The 13,335-nt window shown below is 36.7% G+C and overlaps 1 protein-coding gene across 4 annotated transcripts in view; it reads left to right on the forward strand.

Annotated features, from left to right (window-relative positions):
- TAOK3 (TAO kinase 3) overlaps positions 1-13,335 on the forward strand; it is a 175,286-nt gene that overhangs the window by 112,644 nt on the left and 49,307 nt on the right. For all 4 annotated transcript variants that reach the window (XM_045791602.2, XM_045791603.2, XM_045791604.2 and 1 more), the window contains exons 10-11: positions 8,607-8,700; positions 9,728-9,809. In XM_045791602.2, the coding sequence (XP_045647558.2) occupies positions 8,607-8,700; positions 9,728-9,809 (176 nt within the window). The remainder of the gene's footprint in view (positions 1-8,606; positions 8,701-9,727; positions 9,810-13,335) is intronic.

Here is a 13,335-nt window from a genome sequence, read left to right on the forward strand (position 1 = left end):
AAAATGTCTATACTACCCAAAGCTATCTACACATTTAATGCAATCCCTGTCAAAATAGCACCAGCATTCTTCACAGAGCTAGAACAAACAATCCTAAAATTTGCATGGAACCACAAAAGACCCCGAATAGCCAAATCAATCCTGAAAAAGAAAAAACTGGAGGCATTGCAATTCCAGATTTCAAGCTATATTACAAAGCTGTAGTCATCAAGACAGTATGGTACTGGCACAAAAATAGACACACATCAGTGGAACAGAATAGAGAATCCAGAATTGGACCCACAACTATATGGTCAACTAATCTTCAAGAAAGCAGGAAAGACTATTCAGTGGAAAAAAAGACGGTCTCTTCAACAAGTGGTGTTGGGAAAATTGGACAACATGCAAAAGAAAGAAACTGGACCACTTTCTTACACCATACACAAAAATAAGTTCAAAATGGATGAAAGATCTATGAGACAGGAAACCATCAAAATCCTAGAAGAGAACACAGGCAGAAACCTCTATGACCTCTGCTGTAGCAACTTCTTACTAGACACGTTGCCGGAGGCAAGGGAAACAAAAGCAAAAATGAACTCTGGGGCTTCATCAAGATAAAAAGCTTCTGCACTGTGAAGGAAACAATCAACAAAACTAAAAGGCAGCCTACAGAAAGGGGGAAGATATTTGCAAATGACATCAGATAAAGTGTTAGTATCCAAAATCTATAAAGAGCTTATCAAACTCAACACCCAAAGAACGAACAATCCAATCAAGAAATGGGCAGAAGACATGAACAGGCATTTTTCCAAAGAAGACATCCAGATGAATAACAGACACATGAGAAGATGTTCAACATCACTCATCATCAGGGAAGTACAGATCAAAACCACCATGAGATACCACCTCAGACCTGTCAGAATGGCTAAAATTAACACAAGAAACAATAGGTGTTGGTGAGGCTGTGGAAAAAGGAGAACCCTCTTGCACTGTTGGTGGGAATGCAAACTTCCACCAATAGTACAGCCACTCTGGAAAATAGTGTGGAGGTTCCTCCAAAAGTTAAAAATAGAACTGCCCTATGACCCAGCAATTGCAGTACTAGGTATTTACCCAAAGGATATGAAAATACAGATTCAAAGGGGTACGTGCACCCCAATGTTTATAGCAGCATTATCAACAATAACCAAACTATGGAGAGAGCCCAAACGTCCATTGACTAATGTGGTATATATACAATGGAATGTTACTCAGCCATCAAAAAGAATGAAATCTTGCCATTTGCAATAATGTGGATGGAGCTAGAGAGTATTATGCTAAGTGAAATAAGTCAGAGAAAGACAAATACCGTTTGATCTCAATCATGCGGAATTTAAAAAAACAGATGAACATATGGGAAGGGGGGCAGAAAAAAGGGAGAAAGGGAAATAAATCATAAGAGACTCTTAATGATAGAAAACAAACTGCTGATGGAGGAAGGAGGGTAGATGGAATAGATGGATGAAGAAGTTTAAGGAGGGTACTTTTTGTGATGAGTACTGGGTGTTGCATGTAAGTGATGAATCACTGAATTCTACTCCAGAAACCCATATTGTACTGTAGGTTAACTAATTTAACATTAAATTTAAATTTAAAAAAATCATAACATTGAAAATTTAATGAACAAAGAAAGTTATAAAAGTAAAGGTACAGTATGATGCCAATTATGAAAGTTTTATAAACACTTCTTCATATTGTTAATGAGTCTGTGTATGTTAGTATATATATGAGTATATACGCATATGTATTTTTTAAAGCATAAGAACATAGATGTAAAAGATGTAATTTCAACATAGAACATTCTCTGGAGAGAGGAAGAAGAATAAAGTTATGTCTATTATGTTTTTTAGAAGAAAAAAGTTCTGAAACAAATATGGCAAAATACTGATTAAATGGTAGGTATCATAATCTGTAAATTTTTACATATGAAATATTTAAGAATTTAATTTTCTAAAAAGATTTTATTTACTTGAGAGGGGGGAAAGGGCAAAGGGAGAGGGAGAGGCAGAGGATTTCAAGCAGAAACCGCACCCAGCACGGAACCTGTCGTGGGGCTTGATCCCATGACCCTGAGATCATATCCCCATCTGAAACCAAGAGTCAGATGCTTAACCAACTGAGCCACCCAGGCACCCCAAAGAATTTGACTTTTAAAAATGAGAAATAAATGTACATACCTATGGTTTAAAAAAAAAAAAAACCCGCCCTCTGCCTAGCATAGAGTTAGCAACTTGGAATACATTTTAAAATTAGACACCCTGGATTTGAATTTTGGCTTTACCAACACTTAGCTAGCAGTACCACCCCAAATGGCTGCACTAACACCAGCAGGCATCCACATAGTCTAGCATGTGAATGACACCTTTCAGAGTTGTGTAACATGTTCATCCTGACTCTGAGAGTTTGGACAACTTTCTCAGCTTGCTTGATCCTCAGTTTTCTCACTTAAGTAAAATAACAATACGTATACCCTAGATATTGTCAGACTTCAATAAGATAACATATGTAAAGTGTTTAACATAATGCCTGGCACAGAACAAAGGCTCAATAACAGTTAATTGCATTTGTATGTAGGATTATTCCAATTTTTGTCATTTATATTCTTTTTTTTTAAGATTTTATTTATTTATTTGACAGAGAGAGAGACACAGTGAGAGAGGGAACACAAGCAGGGGAGTGGGAGAGGAAGAAGCAGGTTCCCAGTGGAGCAGGGAACCCAATGCAGGGCTCAATCCCAGGACCCTGGGATCACGCCCTGAGAGATGCTTAACAACTGAGCCACCCAGGTGCCCCCTGTCATTTATATTCTAAAATGAACCAAAATTATAACACTGATACCATAGCAGCAGCTCATCTGTTAAGAAAATTTAAAAGGACGTACTACCCAAGTTGAACTTTATGGCTTATTAGTATCCACCCATTGTTTTAACAAGTTTTTTTCTTACCATAATCTTTCTAAATGTAACGTGGATTCTACCCTTTCCAATGTTCTTAAATAGAGCAAACAACATGTACCTTTTTATGATGATTCAAGATCACCATCACATCACTTGTACTGTGTAGATACAGTAATGACTGAAGTTTCAAATAGCGATTCACACTGGGTGAAATAGGTACTTATCCCAAGAGATACTTTTAGAACTTCCTCTATTGAGAGAGGCCCTGGTATATGCTTAATTTTTTGTTTTATTTTTCATAAAAATGAATTAAAGTATGTATGAAAACATGGTCTCTGTATCAGCCTAGCTTAGATTGTCTTTTATATAATGATTTACTGAATTAAAGAACAAAGTAGCCATCTCCTGAATTGTCTTATCCTCCACAATGGCTATTCCTGCAAATTGACAGATGATACTATTGAATTATACTTACAAACATAGACTCTATGGTCAAACTTGAATTCTAATTACAGCTCTGCCATTTCTTGGTTGTGTGACTTTCGTCAAATTATTTGAACTCTCCATGAAATTTGCATAGTAAGAATCCCTACCTTACCAGGATTGGATTGTCTGGATTAAATGAAAATATGGATTTAAAGTGGTTATTATTATAATCCCTACATAGTAAATGTTAGCCATTAACAACACAATCCTGATACATATCATATTTCATCTAAAATGTTAATTTACATTTTAACATCTCTTTCAAACTGGGGGGTATTTTACAGGCAACAGCATTTTATAATTATAATTGACAGCATTTTTCTCCAATTATACATAAAATAGTGGTGCATCTTAGTAGTGGTACGTTTTAAAGTCACTGGCATCTTAGGTTCAGAGAAAGATGTAGTATATGCTCAGTTAATATTCATTAAGTAAAATTGTTACCAAGGACATTTCACTTATCAAGAATTATTCAGAATGTATTATATTGCTAATGCAATAGACCATACAACTTTTTGACAGCTTTTCTTTTTTTTTTTTTTTAAAGATTTTATTTATTTATGTGACAGAGAGACAGCCAGCGAGAGAGGGAACACAGCAGGGGGAGTGGGAGAGGAAGAAGCAGGCTCATAGCAGAGGAGCCCGATGTGGAACTCGATCCCGGCACACCGGGATCACTCCCTGAGCCGAAGGCAGATGCTTTAACGACTGTGCTACCCAGGCGTCCCTGACAGCTTTTCTTTATATCTCTATCTCCCTAGCATTAATCTTGTAAATGGACATATAAAAGAAGGGTATTTTTTTACATGAAAAACGAATAACCTACTGCATATAAAGCCCTAAACAATGATTTTTCTAAGTTTTCTATATGTTTGATATACTTTAAATTGTACTTTTAATGTCAAAATTACCTTGAAAGTTGTGGATAGTGTTATCCCCTTTCCTTATGACATTTCTTCCATAATACTGTATATTTTTTTAAAAGCTCCCTAACCTGTAATTTAAATTGCTAAGGTAACATCACAAAGGAGGAAGATGATAATGTTACTGGCACTGTCATTCTTTCCTGGATCAAGCTCTATAGTTCCTGAGTGGTGAAGCCTGTTCCACAAATTATCTTTTGCTAAATTAATTTTCCACTGAAAGAACTAATTAAATGCATGAATCCTCTGAAATCTTTGGACACTGAAATTGTCCAGTCAGCAAATATTTTATTTTCCAAGATTATTTCAAGAGAAGTTAATATGATGTTCATTTGTTTAACCTACAACACTTAGTTCACCTGCAAAGGTCATGATAGAAGCTGGCAAATGGTCCATTAGCATTGTCAGGGAATTTATTGTGCTCAGAAATAAACTCTCCAGGAAAAAAAAATCACAAACACACAAAAACATAAAAGTCGCCGTCGTGTAGGTTTTTTGCCTGGAATTTTCATCTCCCACATTACCCACTCATTGTTGATAACAAATGAATGTTGTGATGTTGTGATGGCTGTTAGGGAGAGGCTAGGTATATTTACTCTTCTTAAAACTCCTAATGATTTTTCTTTTTTCTTTTTTTTTTTAAGTTTATTTATTTATTTAAGTTTATTGTTTTAGTAATCTCCACACCCAATGTGGGGCTCAAACTCACCACCCTGAAATCAAAAGTCACACATTCTACTGACCAAGCCTGCCAGGTGCCCCCCTTTTTTTTTTAAAAAAAATAACAGTACAAGCTATCAAAGATGCACAGGGTTGTTGAGACCTAGTGAAAAGAACACATTTTTTGGATTCTTACAAGATGGGTTGAAATCCCAATTTAGCCACTTATCATGTACCTTAGTTTCATTATTTAGGCCAGCTGCACCTCAGTTTCTTTAGTTCGGAAATAATGCTTGGAATAATAACGCTCTTCTTGCCGAACTAGTCTCAGAATCCTGCGTGGTGAGTGCCTGACCTATAGTACGAATTCAGTACATGGTACTAATTATTGTTATCGCTAATTATTATGGTTTTAAGCCACATTTGTTCATAAGAAATCTGTTGCCACAAACACTTGGTCATTGTCTTTAACTAGAAATTCCTTTATTCCTTTTAATTTGAATTCGGCTTTTTAATGCTCCCACCTTTTTCCTTTCTTTTGAGAAAATCTGAATTACATATCTCAAGGTGGCTTCAAATCACTCCTAGTTCCTATTTTGCTGCTTCTGTGGAAGATTGTATGCAGACTGTATTCTGCAGGAAGGGTTGACAAACTTTCTGTAAAGCACCACATAATAAGTGTTTTGGGCTTTGCAGGCCATAGATTCTCTCATAACTATTCAGCTCTGCTGTGATAGCATGAAAACAGCCATAAACAATATGTTAATAAATAAACGTGGCTGTAATTCAATAAAACTTGATAAAAACAGACTTCTAGGTGAATTTGGCCCACAGGCCATAGTTTCCCAACCCTTGCTCTATGGTATGCTGGCTTAGCAATGAGTGCTGTCACCATGGCTCAGAGGATTTATGTAGCTGAGGCAGTCTGAAATTAATAGTTAGCAAATGCTTCTCAGACCATAGAGCCATGTGCTGTTCAGAACACCTTCAGTCACGTGCTTCTCTACTACAGCTATTCTACCATCGTGTGGCTGCTTGTCGTCTTGTTCACAGCAGAGTGTTGGCTACTTACAGCCTCACCATTCCTGCTTCAGATCCGAGCTACCGCCCTTCTTGTCACTACTGAATCGGGTTTTGCTGTTGCTTTTTGTTCCTTCATCCTTTTTCCAAATTCCTGTTCTCTTCTTTCTTTAGTCCCCCTTCCTGGTTGTTTCTCCTTTGCAATTCAGTGTTCTTCTGAGCAGCTTGAATTTTATACCTTTTGCCAATAAGTGAGAGGGTTCCTATCCTTCTGGCAGGGAATGAAGCCATCACATAGAATCTGATGTAAGCCCCAAGACTTAGTCACTTCTCAGTCATTTTTGTGATTTCTTGCTACGCTAGATTGTTTGTTGACAGAGTTTCCTCTTTGCCTTAATTTGCCTTACCTTCATTTATTTTACAGTTATTGGACCACCAAAAATACATACCAGGTGCTATGCTCAGCAGTGGGAATGCAAAGATGAACATAATAGGCATTGTCCTTGCCCTCATGAGGTTTAGCAAAGAGGACACACACTATGTAAAGAATTACACAAATAATTAATTATGTTGTGGTAGGTAGTAGAAAGGAAAAACATAATTTGCAGTGACAAAATCTAATAGGACCTAGTCTGAGAAGTCAGAGAAGGCTTCCCTAAGGAAGTGTTTAATAAGCATATAATAAGCCTTAAATAAATATTTATGAAATGAATGCAAAAATGCAATTATATTTCAGGTGAAACCTGAAAGGTTGGCAAGAATTAACCAGATAAAGTTTAGGGAATGAAAGTGAGAGGGGAGTCCAGACAGAGGAAGCAGTATGTGTGAAAGGCTCTGAAGTTGGTTCTCTCAGTGAAGCAAAAGATGACTTGAGAAGGGGGGGGATGCGTTGCTTCTCAGAACAAAATGCTAGAGGTCGCCAGGGTCATGTTAATAAAAACAAATAGGCTATGTTTAATATCTGGACTTTGTTCTAAGAATAATGGGAAACCATTGATGGTGACATGATGAGTTCCTAGTTCCGCATGGGCTTCAAATACTTGAAGTTGTCAGAAGGCCAACCTCTAGAAACTCTCCAGAGTGTACCTCCTGCAAAATAATAAATAAATAAATAAACAAACAAACAAACAAACCTACCTGACCCTAATCTGGAACTCTTCTGCATTTGAAACAGATATAAATCCATTTTTCCACACTACAACTTTCAAATTTCCACTTGTGAACAGTCCATGCCCCTATAATACTGGTAGATATTTCATGAGTATATAGCATTCTGTTGAGAGGCTAATAAAAACTATTTATAGAATGGTAGACTGTACATTTTGAAAGTATCAGAGAACGTTTAGTTGAGACTAAGAGGCCCTTCCAAAGCATCATGGATGAAGAACCATAGTTGTCTTCTGCTGGGATACTGGCAGTGACTTAAAGTTCACTACTCTTAAAATGGTTCGTTCCAAGTTTTGGGGGGTTTTTGTTTTCTTTTGTTTTCTCACCCTGGCTTTTCACAAGTTCATCCTTCTGAGAGTGAAAATGTCTTTTGTATTACTTCATAGAATAAGCCAAATTCACCATTTTAAAAGTGCTTGAAAACCAAGATGTTTGATAAAACCTGAGAATTAGATTATGAATTACAAGGTGGGACTGTGTAAAGAATCCATTAGGATAAGTGTGGTAGAATGAGATAGTGATTTATCTTCTAGGGCATTAATAACTCGTAAATAATATAAAATTAACTGTACTCAGAACTAGAACCTTGTTTCTTTCCTTTGGTCAACAAATCATGCACTTAACATGTGAATAACATCTTATATATTTCCTGAGGAATAAAAGCATAAGAGTATTAGGATTGTAAGATCTTACTCACAGAGCTAATGATTTCTTTTGAGAGAAAAGAGTGTATATTTATGTAAGTGGAATAGAAGAGCACATGCCAAATAAGCAGTATACTAAAATAGAGCTATAGAAATTCCAAAAAAGAGACCACGATTGGCTGGAATGGAATAAATCTATTAAGAAATACCTAATTTCACTGAGGTGAAAGGGGCTGTACCAAGCCTTGATTGTGATTTATCCTCCCCCCCACTCCTTTCCCCTCCACTACCACCTGTACCATTCATTTGGCCTGGAGGAGCCTTCAGACAGTGTTTATTGAATTGAATTACTCTATCTCCCTTGCTATGTTAGTCATGTTGAAGACGTTCCATTCTATAATAATTTTTCTCATTCTATTTTTCTGTGCCTTATGGATTTTTTTCAATGAATACATATGTTTACATTAAAACACATACACACAAAGATGTTCATACCTATTGTGGGAACACAAGCAAAGACCAGCATTTGAAGATAGGTGAAAAAAAAATTTTTTTTTTCTCTGAGTCTTTTGAAATGGATCTGTTAAGAGCTTTGCCAATGTACGTTAAGATGACCAGCAGCTTCTTCTGAATGGCTATACTGGGCTGACCTTAGAGATTAAAATAAGTAGATTATGTGGCATGATGACAGTAACGAGCCATTGATTTAGCGGCAAAGCTTTGCTCACCGATCCTTATTTCTCTGCCTGATTTCTTTCAAGAACTGCTTTATCGTGTTTCTTTTCCTTCAGCGGAACGGAAGCCCCCCCTTTTCAACATGAACGCAATGAGTGCCTTATACCACATTGCCCAGAATGACTCCCCAACGCTGCAGTCTAATGAATGGTAAGACTCCACTCTCATTTTAAATCTCTAAGGGAATCACCGTATGTATTTGGCCCTTTCATTGAATCACATTTTAAATATCTAACCTAGAAACCATACATTCCTTCATTGTATGTTATAGTAAGTGACAGTGGTGCTTTATAGGCGTGAACTGGCTATGCACACACACACATTTTTATTTATTTCTGCCCTCACTGTCACTTGTACTGTGTTCTTAATGTGTGTGTAGGAACTGAAATTCTACAGGGAACATGCCCTGCTATCTTCCTAATAAGTCTCGTCTCTTAAATCCTGACAGTCTTGTATTGATCATCTCAGCTCTTATCACTTCTTGGCAGAGATGAAGTACCTTCTCTGATGTCATTGTTTTTCCAGTTGTCATTTCTTTTATTATATGTATATTTAAGAATGTTGACAGAGAACAGGCACTATCTATTCAGAAGACCTATCGTTCCTTACAGAAAATTATAACATTTTGATAACTATTTGGGCCACAAAAGTTATAGAAGAAGGGCAATTTTAAACAAGAGTGGACAGCACAGAATTCTCAAAAGAAGGAAGTTTTTTTTCATCCAGAAACCATATTTCTATGTTCTCTTCCCTTACGCTTCAAATTTTACTACCTGCTTATACGTGGTGGGTGATGGAGAAGTTACCAACTGGCCGTGAAGAATATAGGCTTGAGACGTAGGAGGGTTGTTCTCTTTGGAAAGAAAAATGTGTATAAAACTATTATATATAAAAATAATAATGCTTTTCATTTTCTGACATAAATTATGATTTGACCTTGCTTATATGTTAAGATATGCTTATGTGTTGACTAACTTGAAACTCTCCACTTCGTTATCCAAATATTAATTTCTAGATACCATAAACTTGAGAATGATTCACTTCTCCTAATATTCCATATATTTTATTAAAAATATCTTAAAATGTAAAACTTTCCCTTGAATGAGAATTATTTTAAGTACTTAATGTATTCCACAGACACTGATTTTATTTTCTTTCTGTGTATTTGCACGTATAGGACAGACTCCTTTCGGAGATTTGTTGATTACTGCTTGCAGAAAATACCTCAGGAAAGGCCAACGTCAGCGGAGCTATTACGGGTGATTTTTCAAATTTATATTTGAGGAGGGGGATTTAAAGTCATGTTGTAGTAGAGTATAGTAAATCATTTCTGTGGCAGCTCATCGCAACAAACTGGATTAGAACGTGCTGCCTTGTCATTTATCCAGAGATAATAGCTAGGCATAGAAATAGAAAAATTACCACAATGGATGGTGCTATATATTCCATGTGGACAGTTTTTTCGCCATCTTTTCCATCTTCTCTTTTTCCCCTCCCTCTTTCTGCCTATGACAACAAGTATTTCTCTTTGCTGTGGTCATCATTGTGATGTTCCTATGACTAATATCTGCATGAACTTCAATACAGTGCTTTCAGGACAGTCGGCCAGTGGTTCACATGCCAGCTCGGGGATTTTCAGTTAGGTTGTTGCCAAATCATCAGGCAGTGAAGAGGTACAATAAGTATATAAAGCATACATTTACATTGCATTACATCAGAAATGTTGGTGACGAGAGTATCACATTAATAACTCCATTCATTTGATTTAAACATTGCGTTTTTGGGCATCTCTTCATGTAACATTTTATTATAAACTTTATATGTACGTTCCATCAGTATCAGTGAAGTATGTGGAGACTTTTACAATATAAATGTGTTTTATTTGGCACAAACTAGTCCAGATTTACTTAACCTCTTTCTGTATGTATATTTTTAACTCTTTTTTTTGTTGATTGGTTGATTTTAAGAAAAACTCAGAAAGATTTTATTGCCTAAATTTGAAAGTTCAAGACCTCCAACTGCCTTTATAATTGAAAAGCACCTTGTCTAGGCCACAACTTCTTGGTTTACATTTTCTTTTTCTGAGAATTCTGTAAACATTATTCTATTTTCTGGCTTTAAGTGTTCCTAAAGAGGTAGGTGTGAATCTAGCAAGTTTTTCCATGGAAAATTAAGTTTTTTCTTCTTGTAAATAGCAGCCCACAGGAATATGGTGGCTGAAGCAACAAGGCAAAGGACTCTGTCTAATTCCCCTTGACATAAGGCCATTGCATGTTCTAGACATGAACTCTACTCTGTATGCCTCAGTGACAGCACCACATTTCTCTAGGGAAAAATGACAACCAGAACAAAGCACCAGATAACCCAAGATAAAGTAATAGCTTTATTACTTTGAAGTAGGTGAAAAATTTTTTAAATGTTGGGGGGAGGTAGAAAGCACTACCATAAAGGGAAAGAGATAATTTGGGGCTATATTAAAATTAAGGGGGAAAGGCACCTCAAAGAAGAAGATAAGACAAGGATTCAAAGATGAATTTTAGGGCACCAAAGGAGTAGAAAAAGCAAGCAGGCAGAGGTAAGAAAAGAAATGGAAGCGAAAAATTAAAACACAAAATCATAAGCAACAAACTAGTGTAACAAACCAATCCATGTAGGGTATTTCCAGTGACAGAAAGTTGTAAGGAAATAAAGCAAAGTTGAATGCAAGAGGAAAAATTGTAAAGGTGATCATAATGAAGATGACACATCTATACACCGACCTGTTATTCCTGAAGAAGAAAGCAAAACACATCTAGCAGAAGATGTCTAACGATGTACCTGAAGAAAACTTTATTGGAAATGAACGCTTTGTTTGACTTGATTTAGTCTTAATCTGATTTGGTGGGCCAAATGACATGAGCCCACCATTTATTCAGCAAATATTTACTGATTGTCTACTGTGTGCCAAGCACTGTTCCAAGCACTAAACACACAAGTAAATATATGCTATCAGTTCGTAGTAAATTCTTTTTTTTTTTAAAGATTTTATTTATTTATTTATTTGACAGAAAGAGAGAGAGAGCACAAACAGGGGAAGCGGCAGAGGGGGAGGGTGAAGCAGGCTCCCCGCTGAGCAGAGTCTGATGTGGGGCTTGATCCTAGGACCCTGGGATCATGACCTGAGCCAAAGGCAGATGCTTCACCGAGCCACAGGCACCTCCGTAGTAAATTCTTCACAGAAAAATAAAGCAGGGACAGGGATGAAGAGTGACAGGAGCTGAGATTCAGGGTTTTTTTGTTTGTTTGTTTGTTTGTTTGTTTTTTTAAGTAAACTCTACCCCCAGCGTGGGGTTCAAACTCATAATCCCGAGATCGAGAGTTGCACATCCTCCCAACAAAGCCAGCCGGGTGCCCCAGGAGCTGATGTGTTAGATGAGTTAGGGAAGGCTTTCTAGGAAGATGACTTTTAAGCAAAGCCCTGAAAACAGACACCATGGAACTGATCTTCAGTAACCTGACGAAGTTCCTGAACTCCAAGGATAAAGAAAGATTCATACAAGTAGACTGGAGAAAAAAGTATTTTCGGGTGGATCTTTGACCTAGCTAAGGTGCTCTTTAGTTATAAAGGCAGCTGACATTTTCAAGCCTCACAAATTTAGTCGATTTTTATTTCCTAATAGCTTCTTAAAAAATTGCTCAGTAGCAAAATCCAGTCAATCTAGTGATAAAACAAGAAAGAAAAAGAGATGGAGGGAAGGAAGAAAGAGTGAATTAGGAACTGAAGAAACTGTTAAAAGGACTGGTGGCAAACACCAAATTTAAATTGACCCCAAAAATTGTTATATATATATTTTTGCTTGGTTAAAGAGACTACATTCTTCATGTTGAATGGGTAATACAAATTTCAAAAGACAGAGTATTAAAAGTAAATCTCCTTCCTATTCTAGGACCCTCTCTAGAGTTAGCAACCACTGTCACCAATTTTGTGCATGTTTTTCTAGAGAAACTCTATGCATATGAAAGCAAATATTCTGATTTATTTTTGCACCAATGGGAGCGAACTGTAAACACTATTCTGCCTTGATTATTTGTTTGTTTGCTTGTTTTACTTCATAGTACGTTTGCTAATGCTTTGTGTGACTACATGCAGAGCTACCTCATTCTTTTTTTTTTTTTAAAGATTTTATTTATTTATTCGACAGAGATAGAGACAGCCAGTGAGAGAGGGAACACAAACAGGGGGAGTGGGAGAGGGAGAAGCAGGCTCATAGCGGAGGAGCCTGATGTGGGGCTCGATCCCATAACGCCAGGATCATGCCCTGAGCCGAAGGCAGACGCTTAACCGCTGTGCCACCCAGGCGCCTCAGAGCTACCTCATTCTTATAAATGAATCTGTAACATTTTCAGGATGACCGTACTTGTTTTAACCAACTTATTTATGGTGTTTGCAGTTTTGGTATACAAACTACTGCAGTGAGTTTCTGTATATGTGTCGTTTTATACCTGTATATGGATGGATATCTAAAGAATAAAATCCTGCAAGGGAAATTGCTAATCACAGGGAATATAGATTTTAAATTTAAATAGATACTGACAAAATCATCCTCCAGAAACGTTGCACCAATTTATAGTCCCACTAACAAGGTATGAGGACCAACACTTTTTGATCTTGGCTTTCAGGTCAGTGAATCTGTATTTCTTATTATGAGCTAAGCTGAGCATCTTTTATAGGTTGAAAAGCCATTGGTTTCCTTTTTTGTAAACTCTTTGTAATCTTTGCCCATTTGTCTGTTTTTTTTTTTTCTT

The sequence above is a fragment of the Ursus americanus genome, chromosome 30 (genome assembly GCF_024610735.1).
Source record: "Ursus americanus isolate L20-20 chromosome 30, mUrsAme1.1.p, whole genome shotgun sequence".
NCBI classification, from domain to species: Eukaryota; Metazoa; Chordata; class Mammalia; order Carnivora; family Ursidae; genus Ursus; species Ursus americanus.